Source organism: Sphaerodactylus townsendi, linkage group LG13 (assembly GCF_021028975.2).
Source record: "Sphaerodactylus townsendi isolate TG3544 linkage group LG13, MPM_Stown_v2.3, whole genome shotgun sequence".
NCBI lineage: Eukaryota > Metazoa > Chordata > Lepidosauria > Squamata > Sphaerodactylidae > Sphaerodactylus > Sphaerodactylus townsendi.
The window spans coordinates 29,997,162-30,021,541 of NC_059437.1; the positions used below are offsets into that span (position 1 = coordinate 29,997,162).

The 24,380-nt window shown below is 43.6% G+C and overlaps 1 protein-coding gene across 1 annotated transcript in view; it reads left to right on the top strand.

Annotated features, from left to right (window-relative positions):
* Positions 1–24,380, top strand: part of GPC4 (glypican 4) — a 73,609-nt gene that overhangs the window by 37,914 nt on the left and 11,315 nt on the right. Inside the window, exons 3-4 of the mRNA XM_048513985.1 lie at positions 10,311–10,702; positions 19,783–19,948. Coding sequence (XP_048369942.1) covers positions 10,311–10,702; positions 19,783–19,948 — 558 coding nt within the window. The remainder of the gene's footprint in view (positions 1–10,310; positions 10,703–19,782; positions 19,949–24,380) is intronic.

Consider the following 24,380-nt stretch of genomic DNA (forward strand, 5'->3'; position numbering starts at 1 on the left):
TGGCCACAATGTTTTTATACAGTTAATTATCAGAAATTTGGGGGGAGGGGGAAGGGGAGGTCCACATGGGAAACAGATTGGTTGCCAAATATGGTAATAACTCTTCTCCTCCACCTCCTTGGTGTCTTTTGAGGGGGAATAGATAGCCCGCAGCTTTTAAACTCTTGGCATGGTTTTCAAAAGCCACAAATTATGCAGACTGAGCAGTTTTTAAAACCTTAGGGTGAACGGAATGGCAAGTGTTGCTGGGGAAAAATCTATTCATATAGCTTTTTAAATGTACACAATACTTCCTTTTGTTTGTCTGAAAACTCAGACCCCACTTTGCCTATTCAGTCTCGGTGGCAATTTAGGCTGATGTCTGCCTAGAAACTCATGGGGCTGATAGAAGATCAAAATTGTGTGATGGGTTTTTTTTCCTTATTGCAGTTGGTGGCTGCCCTCTTGGTACCCTGGCTTGCCTCAGAAATGGCAGATCAGTCAACATGGTTTGTTGCAAACTTCCCCTCCTCTTTCTCCACGTAAGCAAATCCCTGCAAATAGGAAAAATGGGACATAATGGGGCATGGCCACCTCTTCTGAGCTGTCTAGACAAAGCCTTTTCCTTCTTCGGGGCAGTCTAGCTGTATGTCCTGTCCAGACTGCCCTTCCCAGCAGATGGAATGAGACAGTGAATGGAAATGACAGCAAATTGGAGATGATTTGGGTCACTGTTGTATTTGTGTAGCATGAAGGGCGCTTTTCTGGATTTTCTGCCTCAGGTACCAAAGTGTCTCTGTCCTTGACTTGGTAAAGATCCAGAGTACGTGTGTGCAGATTTGCTCAGCTGAGCCACGAAACTCCGCTCTTGACATTTTCACTCTGCAAACAAAGACGCAAGACTGTCTGGGCTCCTTGTAAATTAAACAGAAGGGGAAGGAGACAACGTTATGGCAAAGAAACAATGCAGTCTTGCGCCCTTGTTGGAATTCTTGTGCAGTGGGGTCAAAACTAGAGCACTGCATCCTCAAACGAGCCATAGTACTAAATATCTTTCTAAATACAGAGACTTCCTTTTCTTAGACTATTAGATGTCTTCCTGAATGCCCAGTTCATCGATGGATAACCTGGCAGCTGGGATGCTCAGTGGACATTCTGTGGACTGCATGCAAATGATAAAGAATCTTTTGTGCATTATTGTGTAATGCAGATTTAAGACAACAGAAAGGCCAGGCTGGCGAGGATACAGATGTTCATTACACTTCTAAGAATTGTGGCATAACTCAGTGTGGATGCTGCTTCAGAAAATTGCATGTACAGCCTTTGGTCCTTTTGTTTTAAAGACATGCTGGAAAGATGCTGGCTCAATTACATAACAAAATGGTAGTGAAGATTTTGAATGCAGACAACCCAAAAAGAGTAGATTGTTAGTTGGTACCAAACCAGGATTTCAAACTAGAGTTTGTAGTTAGTTTTGATCTTCACAGTTTGTATTGATAGTGTTTTCTTGTGTCATCCGAATTTATAAGCTACTGTTTGATGAGCGACCCTGTCCCTTAGGGGCTTCCTAGTCATAGAACGGATATTTGGGGGAGGACAGTTTTGCTGGGGGGGGGGGGGCAGAAAACAAACAAGGAACAGACAGTCTGCTGCACAAATCACAGTTCACTGGTACAGTTGATTTTCAGCCCAAATCTCAAACAGTGGAGCAGGAACAAGGATTCTATTAAGAATCCTAGGGATTACTTATTGCCTTCCACTCCAGTTTCTCAATTTTTTTTATTTTTCAAAGCTAAAGCATATAGATGTTAGAGTAAAATGAAACCCTGGCTGCAACCGCAGAGTGGAAAGAAACCAAGCAAGCTGATTGTACCGCCTGCTGGTTAACCAGGATTCTGTAACTATCCATCACCAGGACAGGAAACTCTCAGACCCTGAGAACAGGATAGGAAACAACTCTGAACACCTGAGTATGCCAAGCAGAACCTTTCCTGTCCTGGAAATGAAGAGTGTGGGGGTGTGACTTGCGAAGAATGTTTGAGCTGGGAGCCAAGGATGGATCAATTTATTTAACTTTCTCACGCATCTTTGCAGTGATCTGGGTTTGTGGAAAGATATAGATATATTAATAGTGGTACAGAGATGCATTTCTTTATTACCGATTCAGAGGTAGCTAAGATTTCATAAGTGAATGTTTAGTTGTCAAAGATCTTTCTTGGGGAAGATGGCAAAAGAAAACTCCTGTAGGGCATGCTTTATAATAGTGAAACTGTTAAAAATGGAAATCCCTTTACTGGTAGAAGAACTTGGTGGCTGATAAAGCATAGGGTATAAGAACCGTTTGTGCTTGTGAGTGTGTGTAGCACCCTACTCATTTGTGGTGAAATATAGCACCTGATATTTCCTCATTATCCTTCAAGCTTAGCTGTTGCTAAATTCTTTGATGTGCTTTTCAAAGGTCACAAATTATATTTACCGAGCAACACCTAAAACCCTGAAAGGCATGTTGGTTTTTCATCCATTTGTTCCTGACTCCTCATAATACTGCTCATACCCCTGTCCCATATGCCCAACAGGAGAGGAAAACACTGTGTAATTTTAGTTACTAATTGATACAGGCCAGTCTATGACTCATTGTTCGCTTGTTTAAAATTTAACATGCTTTTATCTTCAGAGCTGTCTTTCTGGCATTCCAGACTTAGTTCTTTGGTAATCCTGATTACTGTTCATGTATATGTGGCAGCTTTGAGAACCAGTTTGTCTTTCTATGAATCCAGATATCACATTTTTTGTGATGTGACAAAAAGCTGAGGGGAAGCAGAGCTTTTCTACTGGATCTGTACACCGTTCACTCATGAATCACAAATGTACTTTTGCAGGCAATAAAATAAAATAAAATAAGGCCTGCACCTTTTAAATGAATGTGTATGAATCTGCAACATTTGATTTCTGATATTTTGGTTAATGTTAAGCCACTGAACTCCAAATGCTTGGTGCATTGTCAGGATTTTAGAGCAAGATCTTTTCCTCTGCTCTTTTTTCTTGTTTGTTCTACCAGGCACAAGATGTATAAGGCCTTAATGTCCAACACAAACACACCATCCAGCCCAGGCACCTAAAGGGAGGAGTGGTACTTCACTCATAGATTTGTGACACTCTTAAGATGGCCTGTGTGCTCATGATCCTTTGGCCTGAATTTGAATTACAAAGCTGGATTTTCTGCACATCTTTCACCCTGGTGCTTAAGAATAGTTCTGGATTCCAGGTGCAGAGAGGAATGCAAAATAAAAACGACTAGGAGTGTGATGTGAGACAGACAGAGACAGTTCTGGGACCCACCATGGGCAGCAAAGTTCACAGACTGTCTCAGGAGGCTTCTCTGCATAAAGCCTTCAGCTCATTTTTTTTCCTTGTGCTGAGACCTCTTCAATCATGATTTCAACTCTTCTGGGTATTTTTCTTTATTTAGGACTTTGCCCCTTGGTTCTTTAAAGAGCTTTTCTCTTTCCCAAGGGTTCTTGTCCCAATACAGGGTGTAACGTCTTCGGCTTAAGTTTCTTCAAGCTGTATGAGCGAAACTCTCTTCCTGTTCTGATAAGTGCTAACACATGGTTGAAAAACTAAAGCGCTCAAAAGCTTTCAAACTTTTTTCCCCCTTTTCCTTCTTAACTTCACATTCCATAACTGTGTGACCATTCTGTATGTGCAGCAGTTTCTCACAGCTCCTGTGTAGGAGTGAAGACCCTTATATTCATATTTATCTCAAGGAAGGTCAAAAATTAGGATAGGCAGATGTGATTGATAGAAGCAGCTATGACAGATAGCCTTTGAAGTCCTGACAAAACCTAGCAAGTGTTAATGAAGGTAAGGTGGGGATTTGCTTGGTGTCATTGGTAAAATAATATTGTTTTTGGTGATTCAGTTTTTGAGAGCCAGCATAGTGTAGTGGTTAGAATGTTGGACTATGATCTTCAAGATGTACGTTGGAACCTCTGCTCTTCCACAGAAGCTTGCTGGATGACCTTGGGCCAATCACACACTCTCAACCTAATCTACCTCATACTGTTGTTGTGAGGGTAAAATGGAGAAGAGAACAATGAGAACCACTTTGACTCTTCATTGAGGAGAAAAACCGGGTATCAATGAAACATATAATAATATTTGTACAGTAAAAGGCAGTCTGTTCTTATTAGTGGACTTGCTTTTCCACTGTCAAAGTGGGATACTAGTCGTTGAGTTTTGAAATGAACAGGGTTGCTGTGGGCTGTGAGATTGTTCGCTACGCAATCTGCAGGACCTCTTGCTAGTATTGGATGAAATTCAGTTCCACGACCATGAGAGCTTCTTAGCAGATTGTGTATTGTAGGCCCTTAATATGCTTTCGGGAGAATGCCTGTACACTATATGTGTACATCAACAGCAGCTAAAGAGCTCACAGTTTCCTGTAATTGCTGACATTGTGTCTTGTGACCTTGTCCATGTGCTGAAGCAGATTAAGACATGCCTTCTAAAAGCTAAGACGCATTGTGCACACCATGCACAGATGGGGTTATCAATGGAAGTCCACTTGTGTTTGCCTTTGACAGGTTCCCCCACCTACCACCCCTCACAGGAAGCCAGTCAGCCCGATAATTTCATAAGCTCTGATTTGCTTGCTCTGCCACTATAAAGCACACTTCTTTACAATGCTGTAAAACAAGAAAGTAATCTTTAAATGTACAACTTTGTTTGAGAACAAGTCCCGCTTCCAAGACAAAGGAAACATGTCGACTCACTTTGCCCTTCAAATTGTCAAGATAGCAAACAGGAACTCCCCTATTTTTTTTTCCTCTTCAAGGTCAAGAGGGTAATTCCTGGGCCTATATGGGGTGGCTCATTAAAGTGTGAAGAGCAGACTTTGGCAAAAGAAAGGAAAATAGAGGATATATAATGACAGAAATAGTAGCAAGAAAACAAGTGACATTGGAACATCATGGGTCTGCCTTACCATGAGTCCATGTTTTCAGCAAGATGGTACAATAAGGTTGGCTTTATAGCCCTATTGAATCTGCCTAGTGCAGTATTACCATACAGTGTGGACTAGCAGCATTCTGTATTTTGGTTTGTGTCATCAGTTAGTCAAATATTTGTCTTCCAACACTTCCCAGACAGAGACCTTAATTCTATGGGGGAGGCACACCGATGCATGAGAGAAAAAACATTGTGTGGTGTCACCACTTTCTCTTTTTGGTATTTGTTGAACATCAGATATTGCTTGTTTTTCTTCCTTCTGATAAGTTTGTATTTTAAGACCTGCATACCCCACCTAATCCTGTGAACTATTACAAGCAACCTTTTTCTACTTTGACCTTTCCTGCAATGTCATGACACAGTCACAGGTACCTCCAGCGGAGTCCATGTAAATAGGATTTGCATTATCAACAGGCTAGATAGGTCCATCAGTAACTACTAGCCAGGGTGACTAAAGATAGGTTCCACAATTAGAGGCAATTAACTCCTGAATCCCAGGCATTGACTTTTGTGACCCTCTGGAATAACTGGTTGTTATTCTGTTAACCTACGTGAGACAAGATGCTGTGCTAGATAAACCACTCGTCTGATCTAGCCGAGCTTTTCTTATGTCCTTATGAGGGATAGAAATAAATTCTGCAGTTCGTGTGTGCGACTTAGTTTAGTCTTCCCTTTTGCACGAGTATTGAAATTGTGTCAATAAACAGATTGTTTTGCAAAATTCTATACTATTGGGTTGCCAGGTGCCGAAAGTGACCACTTAGGCAATTTAAAATTTATGTTAAATAGATGATAATCTGAGAACTGTGGCCCATTCTGCAAAATACAAATAGATGTCTTGCATACATTTTTAAAGAAACCATTTTGGCTTTTTTTGTCCACACAGCATGGGAAAAAAGGCTTTCAGGGAAAACTGTTCTTCCATCCACTCCCTGCCCCCCCCCCCCCCCAGTTCTCACTTTTGGTTTGTGAGCAGCTTGCACCCACCATTAAATAAAGCTAATTTTCACTGCTGATTTTTCACGCATGTCATTTTTCTTCTTTTTTTGACAAGACACCTCATTGGGAAAAAAGGGGGGGGGGACAACATGTGTGCAGAATTAGCAGTGAAAACTAACTTTATTCATGTACTTTATACACGGAAATAGCAGGCAGAGTAGAGCAAACGTCTGTGGGAACCTTCTGCAAATGGTGGGTGTCATGGAGAAGCCTGAAGTGGCAGAAGATGGTGGCCACAAGCTGCTCACGACCGTAAGCCAATAAACGGATTCTGAAGTATTGATCAGTAGTGTTTATTGAATAGGCATTGAAGCACCACACTTGGCAAAGCCAGTTCTGACAAAGCTGGCATTCAAAGTCCCTTTTATCCTCCTTAGAGAACTCCCATCCTGTTTTCCCAAGAGTTCGTGAAAAACAGTCTTTCCAGCTAAGGTGCCCCAAGGTTGGCCACCTGGCTCCTTGCCTAAAAGATAACGGATGTAACACAGTTCCCATGGGACAGGAGTACCAGGTGAAGCCTAGTTGTCTACAAAGCGTGTGATGCCATAAAGTAAAGATCAAGGAAAGAATGCACAGATGGCAGTGGATACATACAACAGGCTGCTTATATATATCTTTCTAGCAGCACCAATTTGTTTTTTTAAGCAGTTGCACGCTTCTGGGAATGTTTCTCAATCACCTAGACATAGCACCCCCCCCCCCCCCCGACAGGTATTCATTGTCTTAACACAATCCTGCACATGCTCTTCAGGTTTGAGATGGAGGTGTTTAACATTTCAAAACCAATTCAGTCTTTTAAGGTATGTTTTCAGTGGCATAACCTATTTGGCCTTCCTATTAAAGGGTCTAGGGGAAAAAAGCGCAGAAAGAAAGGAAGTGAGCTTTCAGAATGATTAAGTGAATTAGAAATTAATCCATACCACCCAGCCAATCTCTATAGTATATACTGAACCCAAAAGAAAAAATCTTTGCAAGCAGGAAATGCCAGTCATGGGAACGAAAGGAGAGGTTAGTGCTGATATTGGACAGAAGCTTGGACCAGGGGGAGGGTTTTTTTAAAAAATCAAATGCCTTTTTGAGGGATCGTGGTCCCTAAGAGACTGCGTCAACTGCCAAGCCCAGGACTGTGTTAATAAGGAACACTCTAAGAATGTATTTAGATTCCCCCCTCTTTCCCCCCTCTCTTTCTACCCAGAAAATGTTCTGAGTTAGACTTTGTTTGTACTGGACCACTTTGAAGACTTTAAAAAATTTGAACTCCGACATACTTCATACATTTTAACAAGGTTTAAATTCAAACCGGTCCAAGGACTTTTTTCACTAAGGCTTCTAACAACTTTTGAGTCTAAACAGTGCCTCCTTTGAGGGTTTCAGCACAGAGGTTTGGTTTATTAAAAATGTATTTATTGAACATGAGTCACAGAAAAGGCACAGGACAGAATCCCAGATATTCAGTGTCTATCATGATATAATATTTGGGGGAGCTTTTATTCCTTCAAGATACCACCTTTTTATTCTGTGGAGCAGGAAACTGCCAGAATCACACGTTATAAAGTTCACACATTCCAAAGTTTTTCAGCCTTCCTTCTCTAAGCCGTCCACCCTTCCCCATTTTGAGTAATATTAAATCATAAAATAATTACTTACAAAATGGATAGGAGTAGGTAATTTTGCAAATACTTCTGGGATAAAAGCATAATGCTTTATGTTACAGATGTCCCATATTAAACACTTTCTGGGTTATTATAGTATTAATGTTTCATGTCATGTTTTCTTTAGGTCTTCTGAGCAGGACACTCCCAGTCCCTTCTGAACACATAGCCAGGACCACTGTGCCTCCGCCCCAACCTTTTCATCTTTTTGGTTTTAGTTTGTGTGTTACATTTTTCCAGGCATGAACTGCTGCACGTTATTCCTGTGTCTGGATGTGTGTGAGAACATGCTTGAATGGCAAGACCTGTTTGTAAAGGGACAGGCTGAGTGTAGAAAACACTTGCATATTAAGATACCAAGTGTTATGAACATAGGATATGCCTCTGGAAAAGCAAACTGAAACTGGTTAAATTTGTATCTCACTTTGGAAGAGTGCTCAGATCTGCATCGTGTGTGATTTTCCCCAAGGCAGCTTGTTCTCCAGGGAGTCGCCAGGCTGAGTTCTCCTTAGCTTTAACAGAGCCTCAACATTTTCAGACAGAGGCAAAGTGTCCCTGGCCAATTTTTGTTGGGGTGGGGGAACTGATACTACAACAGAGGTAGCTTAAGTCCCAGACATCTTCGGTAGGGAAGATTCAGGCTGAAGAAGATGGCTAACTCTTCTTTAAAATTTCCTTACCCTTTGTTTAAACCAGTGGTGTATTTGCCCAGGGACAAGGGGTACCCCTTGTCTCCAGGCGCCACTCTTCTGGTCACATGGGGGCACAAAATCGCCCCCCCCCACGTGACCAGGAAGACGGCCGCAGGAGGGGGCGGAGCCAGGCACCCTCTCCTGCCCATATCGATGACGACATGGGCTGGGTCAAGGGCGCTCGAAGACCATGGAGCAGCACAACTTCCTGCTGGCTTGTCAGCTTTGAGCACCCTCAACCCCACCCATGTCATCATAGTCATAGGCAGGGTTGAGGGCACCCAGCTCCACTCCCCCTCGCTGCCAGCTGGGCTCCCAGCCAACAGTCGGCAGCCCCTTCTGCTGTCCCCGACCTCAGAGAGCTGCTTTTATAAGCACTGAGGCTGGGGTGGGGCTTTGGGAGGCATGGCCATGCCCAGGGGTGTGGTGGGAGCATGGACCTCCCCCTGAGCCACACTCCCGGCCTTAGTGCTTATAAAAGCAGCTCTCCGAGGCCAGGGACGGCAGTGTCTTCTGAACTAGCCAGTAGCGTGGGGGGACGGGGTGGGTGGGTGGAGCCCTGCCCTCAGGCGGGGGGGGGGGGGGGGGGGAAGACATTTTGTCTCCGGGCACCATTTATCCCCGGTACGCCTCTGCTTGAAACTGCACCATCTTCACAATCATAGCACGACGGAATTTAAAACAACAACCCCCTCAAATTTACCTGTAAACAAGCTAACATTCTTTAAAGGGATACTATCCTGTCTGAAATGTGAGCCTGTTGTTGTTGGGTGTTTTTTTTGGGGGGGAGGGGGCGGGAGGGTATTATAATAAGCAAAAGTAATGGCATTTTCCCTCAGTGTAGATGTATAGAGAAGGTTTTCAGTTCTGTTCCAGGCATCTCCAGGTCAAGGACCTCAGAGGGCAGGGGTTGGAAAATACCTTTCTCTCCCTGAGACTCTGAGGAGCTGCTGCAAGTCATGATGGCTAGTTAGTTGGACTGTAATCTGACAGCATTGGGCCATGTACTCTGTTCATAAAATATTTAATCTAGATTTGCAAACCATGGTAGCAAACCCTGGTTTTCAGGCATGTCTGACATAAGGCTCATTCAAGTTTAAGAGTTATGTGTGCCTTGGGTAGCTGTTAGACAGGAAAGTTGCTTTTGTTTAAAAAAAGGTTTCAAAAAGAAATATATAAAAAGCTGTGCCTGTGCTTTTAATTTGCAGAGCTGTCCATTTCAGTTGCCCAGCATCCATTGAAACTGTCTTCTCAAATGTAAGACTTTAGATGGCCTGCTGAGACGAGCCTTTTTTTCCTACTGAAGGGATTCACACAGCCTCCTTGCATTTCTGAGATCTAGATTTGTTTTGCATTATAAACTTTCCCCTCTAGGAGTACTACAGGTAGCAAGTATGTAGGCTTTGAGTTCACAAAGTAGAAACTTGGCTGAGGCACAAAAAATCAACTGATTATGACTTCAGAGAGTAGTTAGACTTTTCTAGTGCTTTCAGGCATGAACAGACTTTCGTTGACTAGCCACTAGGTTGGATCTTCTCTCAAACTCAGGATTCCACCCACACCACCCACACCTGCCCTTTTTCCTGAGTCAGATTAAATTATACAAGATTTGCTGATGACCAGAGACAGGCCTAACCATTGGGTACTTTCTTCTCTCCCAGAGACAGAGCTAAACCATGCTGTCACACTACCAGGCAGAGTTACCCTTCACTCTGGCTCTTATTTTTCATGAGTCAGACCTGAGCTGTCCCTGCTCTTGTCCCTGAGGCAGAACTCAACTCTCCCTTCTCCTGTGTTCCCTCCAAAATCTCATCCCCCTTGTCAAAGGTGGTTGGATCCTGGAGCGGCTCCTCTGAGTGGTTGATTTTTCCTTCAGAAGCAGGATAGCCTCTTGTCCATCGCACCTGCCATTAAAAAATTTTCACAGCCCTACTTACATTGAATGTCTTTGTCTTTCATCCCCTTTCTTCCTCTGCAGAATTCTTCAGAGAACTTCTTGAAAATGCAGAAAAATCCTTGAACGATATGTTTGTAAGGACTTATGGCCTCCTGTACATGCAGAATTCAGAAATGTTTAAGGACCTCTTTGTGGAGCTGAAGAGATACTACACAGACGGGAATGTCAACTTGGAGGAGATGCTCAATGACTTCTGGGCCCGTCTCCTGGAGCGTATGTTCCGCCTAGTCAACCCCCAGTACCATTTCTCTGATGAGTACCTGGAATGTGTGAGCAAATACACGGAGCAGCTGAAACCATTTGGAGACGTTCCACGGAAGTTGAAACTGCAGGTGACGCGAGCGTTTGTGGCAGCTCGCACCTTTGCACAAGGCCTGGCAGCAGCAAGAGATGTCATCGGCAGAGTTTCAGCGGTGAGTTTAAATATCATTGTTTTGCATTATAAACTTTCCCCTCTAGGAGTACTACAGGTAGCAAGTATGTAGGCTTTGAGTGTGGCCTGTGGTGTATGGCCTGTGGTGGTAGATTCTTGTTGTTCCTAAGTAAAACCATGCATTTTGCTTGTCGCAGCAGGCTCTTGGATAAAATGATAAAAAATGTTGGATGCGTTTTCGAGCTCTTTCTTTTTTTACAAAAATCTTGTAACTCACATATGCAGATAGTTGCATAAGATGCTATCATAAAATGCTGGTCTTTCCCCTTATCTGCTGGTGTGCCCCAGCCATAGAATCTATTCCAGAAACTATTTCATAGAATCTATTAAGGTGACACAGAAGTAACAAACTTAGGACCCTTTCCACTCCACTATTTCTTATGTTGTTTTCACCCTTTGTTCTTATTTTGGAACTAACCAAAGTGAGGAGTGTTATAGCTGCACCAATGTGAATTCTAATTCTGGCATAAGAGCCGGCCCTAGAGGAATCATGGGTTGGCTTCAGAAGATGAAACCCAGGGCTTATCTTGTGTATAGCCAAAGCCATCTAAAGTTATTCTGATCTTAAAAAGAAAAATAAGGATTTGCTCTAGTCTTGTACAACTGGTATTCTTTCCTCATCCCCTGAACTCTTGTGTTTCAAACTTTCAAGTGTCTGAGTCTCCCTTTTTCATTCAGGGTGCCATGGATGATGGTGGTCTCCAGTTGTTCCTGCCATGTATCCCTCTACCATTTGTATTCTGCCCTTCCTCCAAGAAAGCTCAAGGCAGCATATATGGTTGGTTAGACTGCAAGTGTGTCTGGCCCAAAACTCACTTATTGAGCTTGACAGCAGGAGTGAGGATTTGTCCAGCTCTCCGACCCCTGCATTTGGGGAGGGGGCTCAGTGGTTAAGCCTTTACTTGGCTTAAGTGCAATTCCAGGAGCAGATTTTGGGGAAGACCTTTCTCTGAATGTCCTGGCCACCACGGCGGAGGCAAGTTCCAGCAACCACAGGGTCTTACACCAGCAATGCTCAGGTCACAATCCAATGTCAGATCCAGAGTCCAGTAACTCAATCCAAATTCAGGATCAGAAGGCAGTCCAAAGTCTCAGTTTTGGATCAAAGCACATATTCCAAAGGCAGAGTCTGAAAGCAGCCCAAGGGTCAGGTTGAAAGGTTCGACAAATCAGTCTCAAGCAGGTTGGGCAACTGGTGGGACATTCAGCAAGGCTGCAGACACATTGATCCCACACTGGCTCTAGTTTCACTGCAGTCTTATATAATTAATAGGGCATTTCTCTGCAGTTGAGAACCCCGAGACACCAGACTCTTAGGGAAGGTCTGCCAAGGCAGGCCTTGGGTATGGGCTGCCCTCCTCTTCCTCCGAGGACTCATCTTTCCACAGTAAACCAGCGTGGCCCATGGCACTGGGGTTCCGGAGAACCACTATCAGTTCTATTAAAGTAGGCTAAACAAACACTGGTCTTCATCATCAAATATTCTCCACACTGGCTTTGCCCTCTGCTTCTCTTCTAGCTTCCTTACCCTTATTGGTCTTTTTTTCCTGTGGGGGTAAAGGAGAAGGAAAACCAACCTTTTATCCATTTCCCCCTTTCTTCTTTGCTCAGCTTACCTTACAAACTGCACACACAAAAACATGCACTCATTCTTCTAGGGTAAATTTAAGCAATGCCTGACCATCACTGATTTTGTGTAGCTTCTGGCTTGGCCCAATATACTACCGAGCAGTTTTCTTGACCTACTCTCCCCTTCATGCCTGATTAGCTCAAGCTACCCTTCGTAAACTTGCTTTTAACCATGATTGAAAATTCAGGTTTAAAATCAGACATTAATGTCCATGCCAGCCTAGTATTACTCCTTAGTTAGCTTGAAAAGGGTTTTCTTTTGGGCAAATACCCCAAGGAAAATGATTGACATCACAAAAGTGGTGAATTTTTTAGGGGGAAAGGAGGAAAGAATACCATTTTTGAACCTCAGTGGTTAAGAGCTTGAGGTAAAAAGCATTCCTATTTGTTTATTTAATTTAGATATTTATATCTTGCTTTTCTCTCCAGTAGCGACTAAAGTGGCTTATAGTATCCTTCTCCCCTACTTCTTTTTATCCCCAAAACAACTCTATAAAGTAGTTTATGCTGAGAGGGTGACAGACCCAAGGACCCCCCAGCAAACATTGATGGCTGAGCAGGGGATTTATACATGTCCCAGATCCATAGACAGTCTGCAGTGGGTCAAAAATATCTGCCCCCACCCTTCCCATCAGAAATTTCACTGGGGGTGGTGTGTGTGGATGGACTCTCATGTAAGTTTCCCAACAGAAAAAGTTTAAAACATAAGAAAGCAAAATACTTTATAAAACAATCTTTCAACTAGTCTTCTATATAGGAGAAAGGCAACTCAATAGTTCACTTCCTTCTCTCTTTGGAAGGAATAAACAAAACTCCTTTTTCCTCTGGCAAATCCTGGGTGTATTTGCTGTAGATTCAGATCTCTATGAAATTGTGTTGTGAACATCACACTCCTGATCCAGCATTTTTCCCCCTTTGGGGCAGAAAGCATCTCTCTTGATTAGGTTACTTGGTTCCTTTCCTGAGCATGTTTACATGTTGGCTGTGGTCTGTTTTCCATACCTTGATTTCATGAGTCCGTTTTGAATTCCGATTTCCATTGTCTTTGCTTGGAACACTTGGGAATGATTTGCAGCATGATGTGTGGAGGGGATTAAAGGCCCTTGTTCTCGCAGGCAAGATTGGGCTGTAATTGAACTCAAATTGTGTAATGTAGGAAGTGACTGTTTGGATGATTCTCTTAAGATGATTGCATATTAAAAAAATATCTTGGTGGGGAGCAGGCTGGTATAAACAAATTCAGCTGGCTTTGTAGACTGAAGAATTCAACAGCTATTAAAAGGCAGTGTGGGAAGATTTGTTTACCACATACCTGGTTCAGAGATCTGTAAGCCAAGGGTCTTGCTGTTTTTTAAAATGTAAAGAGCTGAAGAGGACCCCTAATCAGGGATGAGGAGAGGGGGTTCTACCCTCCTCCTTGCCTGTTTCACAGACTTCACAGCTCCCTCACTCTCAGCTTTTAGTTATCCCATATCAGAGAATAAATGCTCATATAGTGCATATATGTTTTTCTTGTGGGCAAATAGTCCCGTGTCAGAGAAGAAATACTCATGTGGTGCATGTATGTTTTTCTTGTGGGCAAATATCCAAATGAGTGTGATTGACATTTAAAAAAAAATGCTTGGGAAAAGGTTTAATCCTTCCCTTTGATGCTGTATTGGGCTGAATCAGGAATTCCGTTCACAAATCTCCTGTCATCATGTCTGATTTGACCTGCATTACCTAGCATCTACTGAGCTAATTTTGGTTCTTCTGCTGAAAATCCTATTCTAGCTGGTCTTGCCCATTTTCATCCAAACAGATCCTTGAAGCCAGAGGGTCCAGAAAAATACCCAGGTTAAAAAGCATTAGGGTAATGGAAACACCAAATGCTTTCTAGAATAAAGTATTTTGGCAGATTTCTGGACTCTCAAGACAGAGGGACTCTAATATACTTCCTGGGGCGTGGAATTCCACAGACTGGGGGAAGGGGGCTCAAAAGGCGCTGCTCAGCATACCTGCCAATCTCATGTCAGTTAATACAGACACACATGGAACCTAGTCTGAGATCATGGATGTGCTTGTATGGCTAAGGTACAAGTTGGACCATTCTGTGAATATTCAGTGAGACTGATGACTGAAAAAGGGATGGAACCCAGGTGCCTAAGGTCCAAGCCCAGCATGCACATTTCTAACACCACACTAGCTTGCTTAAGGCCAATGGAAGAGACAAGACTGTAATTGCTGGCAGGACATCATAGGCTACTTGCAGCTTCTCAGCTGGTGTTAGGCCACCCAGCTGTTGAAGGCACAGGTGGAGAGCACAAAGAAATGTTCACTGCTTTATAATGTTGACAGGAGATAATGTTGAACGAAGAGAAATCTGGGAACGCATTCGTAGACCCTTGGGATAGCTGAGCTATACATATAGTTAGATTAATTAAAAATCACAAGCCATTATGTGCCAAGTGAATTAAATCTTAGCGAATCATAGGTAGTCTGCAAACATTGGTGAAATTTATTTAATCTGCAGTTTTTCATTTCTTCCCCTCCCCCCCTTTTCAATTAGTGTGACTTTTTTTAGTGGTCTTTCATACCTCTTTGTAATTTCTTGATTAATTTCCCTATTTCCTATATATTTCCCTCCCTTATTTCCTCTTAGAAAATTGCACAAGGTGGGGTTGGGATTCAGGCTATTATTGAACCCTTGACAGACATTAAAATCAACGGGTTTAAATTGCTGCCAAACATGAACATTTCCTGCCCAAACCTCGAGGGCATTTTATTAAAAAAAGAAGAAAGGGGGAGGGGATGTATAAGCCAGATCTCAAAGTGACTCAGGGAGGAGTGCAACTTGATATTTTGCAATTCAGAAATTTCTGTGTAATGAAGAACATATGGCACAAATGATGTGTCGTTCAAAATTAGGCCAGAGCCTAAAAGGTTTTGTTCCAGATTCCATGTCCACTTCTGGCAGTACTGAAACGTGTCCCCCCTACCCCTTCCATCGATTTTTGGGTGATTGCTTTGAAAGGGGTCAACAGCGTTGGCTTCCCCAAGAAGCATTCCACTAACACAGTGATGTCATCACATTGCCAAGCCTGGTTGGCTACATGCTGTTGTGCCATCATCTGAAACTGATGGAGGAAGTAGAAGGAAGAGAAAAGATTGGTGCCAAAGCAGCAACAGTTAAGGAAAGCAACGAGACTGGATTGTCAAAAGGCGAACTTTTGAGGCGAGGCTTGAAAAATATTCACCAGCACAACTTCCAGTCTAAAAATCAAAATGGAACAATATTTGGCACAACGGTGTTCAAAACAGCTTTGTCTTTTGGGGGCTCTTTCTCCTCCTGCCTGTATTTTCTTTATCTGTTTGCTACACTACACCTGAAAAGCCAACATACTCTCACAAATGATATTGAGACATGCTGAAATGCAGAACCTGAACTGTCTGTGTGCCATTCTTTCCTAAAATACAGGATGTCGTATAGAGTCTTCAGTTTCTCCATTTTCTTTCTTTTTGAAAAAAAGAAAGCATGTTTGTAGCCCTGTTCCCTTTTGGATTCACACCTTAATGTGATAAGGTTTGTGTTTGTCATCAAAGCTGAGAACAATACCATAAATTTAGACTCTGTCAAGAGGCTAAACTCCTAGCTGAGTCACTCAAGATGGAATTATCACAGCTGAAATGCGTCCACCCTCTTTGGGAAGCAGCAGCCACATTAGTAGAAGCGAACAGACAGTTACAGTGGTGATGGAAGTGAGAAATCCTTGAAGGATAGCTTCTGGGCAACTGTAGTAGTGGAAGGTGACACTGACGGAGCAGTGGCTACCCTGCCTTAGTACTGCAGAGAAGAAGGCAGTAGTAAACCACTTGCGCTATCTTATACTTTGAAAACCCTATAAAACAAGACCAAAAAAAGAATCTATTGCTGGAAGACAGAATCCCCAGGTCGGATAGCACTCAAATCATCTACTGTGGAGGAGAGGAGAACAAATAGGAATCGGGCTATTTTAAATGCTGCAACTGGATTAAAGCCAAAAGGATGCTCAGTTGTTGATGTGACTGGATGCAGAAGGAAAGTGTAAAGATGTTTGACAGACACAATCAGAGCAACTCATAGAATTCTGCGAAGACAAAATTGTGTTCATTGTGAACACATTTCAGGCAACCCAACAGACATTTGTGTATGCAAACATACAGAAATCAAATAGATTACATTATCAGAAACAGAAGATAGAGAAGCTCTATTCTCTTTGCTAAAACAAGCTAATTGTGGTAAGGACCATGATTTGTTAATGTCAAAAATTAGAATAAAGCTACAGAAAAACACCAAAATATTCATAGTGTCAAATTACAATTTAAACAACATTCCAGAAGAGTGTCAAGATATTTGCATTACTGACAGTGCAATCCAAAAAGAATTACTTTAGTCTAAGCCCATTGAAATAAATGGACTCAGGCTGAAGTAGCTCTTCTTAGGATTGCACTGTTAGTTCAAGTGAACATGAACTGGAAGAACTATGGATTGAAACCAGATATATTAAAGAAGAATGCACAAATATTACTCCTGTAGCCAAAAGAAATGAAAAATCTTGACGGATGACTGAGGAAATTATTTAATATGCTAAAGATAGATAAAAGCAAAAGTAAAAGGTAACAGAAATGGATTCAGACATCTAAATGCAATATTCCAGCAGTTGGCACTTAGAGACAAAGAGAACTATTATAATCACTGCAAAGAAATAGAAGAGAAAACAAAAAAGGATGAACAAGAGGTCTGTCCCACAAGGTCCAAGAAATCAAGGGGAAATTTAAAGCACTGTTAGGCATGCTGAAAGATCAGCATGAAAAATATTGACTGAACAGGATAAAATAAACAAAAGGTGGGAATAATACACTGAAGAACCATCACTCCTGAGGGTGCTGGGCCTCTTATCTTGGGCCTGCTGTCCCTGGAGCTTCTGTCATCCCTGACCTAGGCACATGGGCCTTTCACGGGGCCTCAAAGTAGATTGCGACTGGGAGAAGCTCCTCAGACTGCCTGCCTGGTAACTCTTTGTTATCTGACCCTTTGTTGGTCTGCAGTCCAACAGTTCTCTCCTCTCCAGTCCTCCAGACCCCTGAACTTTAAATCCCTTCTCCCCATCCCAGGGCATACCGTTGGGCTTGACCCCTGAGCCAAGCCCTTCCTGGGCAACCCTATTCAAAGTCCCTTCCTCTTGTATCAGAGAGAAATGAGCAGGATATGCGCCAAGGCCCAGTGACCAACTGGTGGACCAGCTGGTGGCCCTCCAGTGTATGCTGCACCTTAGGAGGCCTTTGTTCCAGCAATCTGTTGTCCAGCCGAACCCACTACCTCACTTTTGACTGGCTCCACCTGCTGCCTTGTTAGATCATCCTCAGGCTGCTTCTGCTCTGACAGGCTAGCTGCAGGTGGTCTTTGCTGCTGTCTTTCGTCCAGGTCAGTCTGGCTGCCTTGTAGTATGGGTGGGCTGGCTCCAGACTAATCGACCTCCCCCGTAGCTTGTCTCTTGCTCTATTTCTGTCTGTCTGCTGCCTCTGGGGCAGTGTTCTTGCTGTGGCCATTTTCCCTGACCGTGGGCCAAAAAGGTAAGAGGCCCTTCTGCGTTGTCCTATAGCCGCTGTCAGAGCCAGGAAAGTCCAGGGAGGAAGACTCCAGATAGAACTATACAGAAGAGATGAAAGTATGACAGATACCTTCAAAGAAGAATCTTTTGAAGAAGAACCTGCAATGACGCTAGGAAAAGTTGAAGATAGCAGGAAAAGAGGCAGACCCAGCGTGAGATGGATTGACACAATAAAGGAAGCATGGTTCTCACTGTGAAAGACCTAAGTAACAACAGGACACTTTAGAGGTCATTAATTCATGGAGTTGCCGCAAGTCAGAAACAGCTTGACTGTACTTAATATACACACACCCATGTTAGCTGTAATCCTAGGAGCCATAGGGGAAACAGAATTGTATTTTCAGTGCCTTGGTTTGCCCCTTCCCATGACTGTTAAAATGTGAATAAATCATTTTAAAAAGAGAGAGAGAATTTGCAAAATAACAGAAATAATGGAATTTTCCTGATTGCAGGTTTAGGTGGCGCCCCCCACCCCCCAGGATTAGATGTCGCTCATAGTAACTTGAACCAGTGCAATTTTATAGACAAGATGAGCACAAATGCTGATCTTTTGAAAAGCACTTAGGTGTACACTTGGAATAAGAGATTTGTAACTCATTCCAAGAAGGGGGAAATGTCATGGTTTAAGCGTGAGACTAAGAGAGATCTGAAAGGGCCGAAAGGGCTCTAGGGAACAGTGTGGCCACGCACCAATGTGTTTGCCCTCCCCTTCTACCTGGCGGAGGGGGCAGATGTGCCAGCAGCCACCCATCCTGCAGTCCAAACACTGCAAACCCTGGAAGTTCAGAGTGTGGTGGGACTGCGCTGGCATCTCACTTGGACACTGGGGGAGGGGGGGAGAGGAGGGCAGACATGCTGAGCCCACATTAGTCGGCTCCCTCGAGGAGGTTAGGGCCAGGGGCGCAGTGCACTGGCCCTTGGACTTATGCTAACCTTTTGATGGCATATATTTGGAATGCCCTGTGGGACTTTCCAGTGGCAGGGGAATTTGGGGGCTTTTCTGAGTTTTCTGTGCTGCTGGGAAGCCCTATTACAGTGGTGGCGAACCTATGGCACGGGTGCCAGAGGTGGCACTCAGAGCCCTTTCTGTGGGCACGCGTGCACAGAGTTCATCATGTGGGGGGGTGGAAAATCACCCCCCATACACACACACACATCTAGGTTGGCCTGGGCACGATCCTTTACCTGGGAGTAAGCTCAGTTGCTGGCAATGGGGCTTGCTTCTGAGTAAACCCTCCTAGGGTCATGATTCACCCATTTGAAGCATTGCACAAGGTTGCTTCACCAAGCTTACTCCCGAGTAATGCATGCCTCAGAGCCAACCATTTTTGCCATGCTGACACTTTGCGATAAATAAGTGGGTTTTGGGTTGAAATTTGGGCACTCGGTCTCGAAAAGGTTCACCATCACTGCCCTATTAGGCGCAGCAGAGCAGCACCACATTGGTTTGCATTCCTCCACCCCTGGCTTTGGATGGGGCTGCCTGTCATTTTTTTCTGTTGCATTTCATAAATATGTTGTACAACTAAGTTTCAAATACCAATAAAATGAGTTTAGGTTTGAGAAGAAGGTGAGTATTTCATAAGTTTCATTCCCCCTCCCCCTTGAATTTCAGGGGTTTATTTCCCCAGGGCTTTGGGAGCAGGTCTTTTTCATGACTTAAACATTTCTGATAATTGTACATCTCTACATAAAATACATAGAAACTCTGAGTATATATGGAGATCCTCGTGTATTTAGGGACTAACTTAGGATGTGTGCGATCCTCTTGTCACTCTTCCTTGCTTTGTTCTTCTCAAAGGTTAACCCAACACCGCAGGGGGTTCACGCATTGCTGAAGATGATGTACTGTCCCTACTGCCGCGGTTTAGTTGCTGTGAAGCCGTGCTACAACTACTGCTTCAATGTCATGAGGGGCTGTCTGGCCAATCAAGGAGAACTGGACACAGAGTGGAACAATTTCATAGGTGAGTGAGTGGGCGGGGCCCTGTCTCTCTGTCTAAAGATTCCATTTTTTGCGTGTGACTAAAAGAAAACAAGAAGATGGACATCGCAGACATTTCTGAATGGATTTGTTTTGTTTGTTGCAATAAAAACAACTTCATCATGCAGGTTGAGTGTAATTCCTAAAGGAATAACTGGGAGAATTAAGATTTCACAGGGAAAATGATTGCAAACTTAGAATTTTGGGTTGCATCTCTCTTTCATAAAGGATTGAGCATATCAGCTTCATAAGCCAAGTTAGACTGTTTGTCTACCTATTTTCTGTGCTGATTGTCATTAGATCTCTGAGGCATTTGTAAGGCTAGGTGAGTGTAGGATAAATGTCTGCATTGCTACAGCAATCTGCTTCCTGAGATCTACAGGGGACGTGGGGGATTGAACCAGTATTTGAAACTTCTGTATCCAAAGCAGGGATTGAACTGAGGACCTTCAGTGTGCAAAGCAGGGGCTGTACCACTAAACCATGGCTTCTCCCTCTTGCATGTTTGTTTGTAATGCATCTTTGTAGAGGTCAACCCTCTACAGCCCTCTTTTGCAGGCTTTTCCTGCAAAGAATGCTGGGAATTATAGTTTTGTGAGGGGACTGAATGTCTATAATGTCTATTTGTCTGAGGGGACTAAACGCCTCTAATATGCATTCTTTGGCATGTTTGCCAAACAATACAACCCATAGTACCAAGGGGAATAGTGACAATTAAACCTGCCCTTTTGGAGCTCTTGTTTTCTCACCTAGACACAGAGCCAACCCTGTCATTAGTCAAGAAAAAGCAGCCCATTTCAGGGAACAGATTTTAGAGTCCTAATTGAAGGACATTATGTTGATACTGGCTGAGGTTACTTGAATGTTTCTACTACTGTATGGTGAGGCAATAAGAATGTCTGCATCAGGAATCAAATGGCTGAACTCTTCTTGGGGAAGAAGGCAAGAGAGCTCATGTAGCACCCTCAGGGAAATCTGTTCTAAAGAGCTGTGAAAATTTCTGTGTATGTATTGTACTTTCACTTTATTTCCTTCGCAGAATTATTGTTCCCAGGTTTTGAGGGGGAAATCTTTAAACAGGATTCTAACTAGGTCTTCAACTGGTCATCTGCAGCGAGTAGCATTAATATCTAATGAAGTGATTCCCAACCAGGGTTCCATGGTACCCTGGAGTGCCATGAGCATGTCCCAGGGGTAACGCGGCAATGCTACCGGCCCCCCTCACTTTTGCGGTGTCTCCCACCAGCACCAGCAAGGATATAGAGCTGGCCCAGGGGGCAGGGCCTGCTGCAAGGTCAGCAGCCACTCCCCCCCGCCCCCGGGCTTCCCTTCACCCTAGGAGCGGAAGGTGGGGGGTGGCAAGCAGGGGAACTGGGAGGGGAAGGTGGGGGATGGCAGGGGTACCATGAGATATGAAGAGTGAGGTCAAGGGTACCGTGACGTCGAAAAGGTTGGAAAACACTGATCTAGGTGAACAGATTATGTTTTTGTTAAAGAGTTGGTACACTCTCTTTAGCTTTCTCAGACCTTCAACGAGACACAAGTTACTAACATTTTATGTGTGAATGGGCAAGTTTGTAACCCTCTTTTTTCCTGGCTACTAATTTTTGTGCGGTTGTTTAAAAAGCCACTCTAGCTATGAATCCATAGGATTTTCCAGACCCTTTTTAATGTATTCCCCAGTGCCAGTACTAGTGCTTGCAGAAACTCTTAGAAACACATTTTTTGCACCAAAAAAAAAAGGGATGTGAAAACACTGGCTAATTCATCCAGGATTGAAATAAAAATAGCTGGGAACAGAAAGAGTTGTAGCAGAAAAGGGGGGAGGGAGCATCTTGGAGAAGGCAAGATGCCAGGGGATCAGATCAAACAGGACAATCTGCTAATTGTAGGAGGCTGTGCAAGCCCTCACAATGGCTCAAGAGGAAAAATGAGACGAGTATCCAGGAGCCTTCACACGGGGGGAAGTGAAGCAAGAGAAGTAACTCTTCAAAGATGGTGACAAAGGGGAATAGTAGTCTCTGCGCACATGGACTGTGCAACTGCCCTTGCCCCATTAGAGATTCGTTTCCAAAAAGAGGCAAGATCCCCTGCATTAACTCTTGCCTGGAAGTTGTCAAAACTTCCTTTTAGAAGTGAAGAGGTAGGAGTTTAATGAATGGCCAGCATGGATGTTGGGGAAGGGTTTGCATTCCTGTCTCTGTGCTTTGGATCACTGTAAAATGTTTGTGTTGAGAACCACATTCCTGCAAACCAAATAAACATTGCAAAATTAAGCATACTTGATTCTGCCCACATGCTTAATATGATGGGTACAAGCTTATCACTCAATGGTAGAGCACATGCTCTGAATGCAGACGCACCCAGCTTTTATCCCTCACAATTCCAGATAAAATATCTCAGGTAGCAAGACTGGGAACTTATCTGCTTGAGACCCTGGAAAGTCACTGCTGGTCAGGGCTGACAGTAAGAAGTCAGATAGACGCATGGTCTGACTTGGGCTGAGGCAGCCTTGTAAGCTGCCTACATTCACCAAATGTCTGATGGGGCAGTCAATATTCTTTACTAAATGTCCCCAATTCAGCAGAGAAGGAACTTGCTAGGTCTCCTTGGGAGCCCATTCCATAGCCTTGGTCAATTCCTTTTTCTCAACAGATTTCCTGAAACAAAGAAAGGAGAAGATCTTGATGACTGAGGGCAGGGGAGGGAATGTACAGTTCCCTTGGGTAAATACACATGTAGCAGCATCACTTTTCCAAGTAGTTGTAAGTGGAGGCCTGAAGCATCTTGACTTCCCTCACCTACCCGCCTCCTCAGTTTAGTGGCCCCTCCCCAGAAGCATCATTGCCTTGAACTTGGAGCAGCCTATTAAATGTCAAGTGCTGCCGCCAAGGGGGATTGATGGTTTCTCATGATTTGCAGGAGGAAGAAGCTGGTCAGCTCTTTGCTGCTCTGCGATATCAACTTCTTTCCTATCTTTGCTCTTCATGCTTCCTTTTTAATAAGCAAAAATCCTGACTGAATGAATGACCTTTTGGCTTTTTGTTATTTGGGTAATCAGGTTTGATTTCTCCTCTGTACTCCTGTGCTGGTATCTGCCACCTCTAAAGGGTTTCCAGCTAAATATATTCTCTGAAGCAAACAGTGGATTGGCTTATCTTTAATACTCTGGCAGCCTGTGCTTCTCTCGCTCTCTTTTGCCAGTCAGAACGAAGCTTGCATTCCTGAGCGGCCATTGGTGTGATGCCATGGCATTGCAAGCAGCAAAAGTCCCAATTCACACAGCATTCCCATGAGCTTGTGAATGGACAGCCCAGCTTGGAGGCTTTGGGAAGATGCCAGATAAAAGTGTGTCTGGTTCCAGTGTTTTGTGAAAACATTTTATTAATAGGAAGCTTTTCCTGTTTCCTGGGAACGACGACAATATTCCTCCTTTTAAAAACTCAGTACAAGAAGTATGTCCTTGTTAAGTTAGTGTGTATGAGAGACAGGAGTTTTTTTAAAAAAAACATAAGTTATTTCTTGACTACTGTGGGGAATTACCTTTTTTTAAAAAAAACTTGCACCCCCCCCCCCCCCCTTGAGAACTTTTGGATGTCTATCTAAGTCACGCTCCGCTTCGTTGCGAATGCTTCCATTTTGCTGGCACATCAAAAGCATTCCCTCCCCCTTCCCCAATTCAATGAGGGATATTCACAGTCACAATCATTACTCAAAAGATTGAAAACTGAGCTTTATAGAGCTGGCCACAGCACCGTCTCAGACTTCATCGTGGTGGGTTTGTTCCTTGGCACACTGTGTGTTGAACAGAGGTCTATTTGCAGCCATTCCTGGCCTGCTTGAGTCATGGATTTAGGATTGGCATAGTGTATATTTGCGCACAGCACACTGCTTCCTCTTGCTTTCAGTAGGGTTTTAGCTTGCTGGGCCAGCTTAAAGGAGTGGCCTTCTCTCATGCAATGTCTGTTTTTCATAGGGTCAAAGAATCTTTTTGCAAACCATCAGTGGAGGAGGGGGGGCTTCTAACTATTAATGCAAAGCCTCGGAGGACATACCAAACACTTTAAAAGGCTGGAGGGTAGTTCCTGGATGGTTCCTGTCCTGAGTCTTCCAGGACAGGCTACAAATCTGGTCACAGAGAATAAGAGAGTAGGAAAGGTGCTTGTGTGTTTTGCTATTTTTTTAACAAGAAAACTGGAAACAATGGATAAATGATGCATTCAAGGCAGATGGACTTATTTATTTTAGATAATTGGTTCTCATTGTAAAATTTCAGGGGAGGGTGCAGTTTGAAGAATCTGGAATCTTTCCCTCAGGCATAGAATTCAGGAACGGAGGGAAGCATAGAATAACAGGAACAGGACACCCATAGGTGTGGGTGGAAGTGCTGGTGTGAGACAGAATGCTGTCTAAGA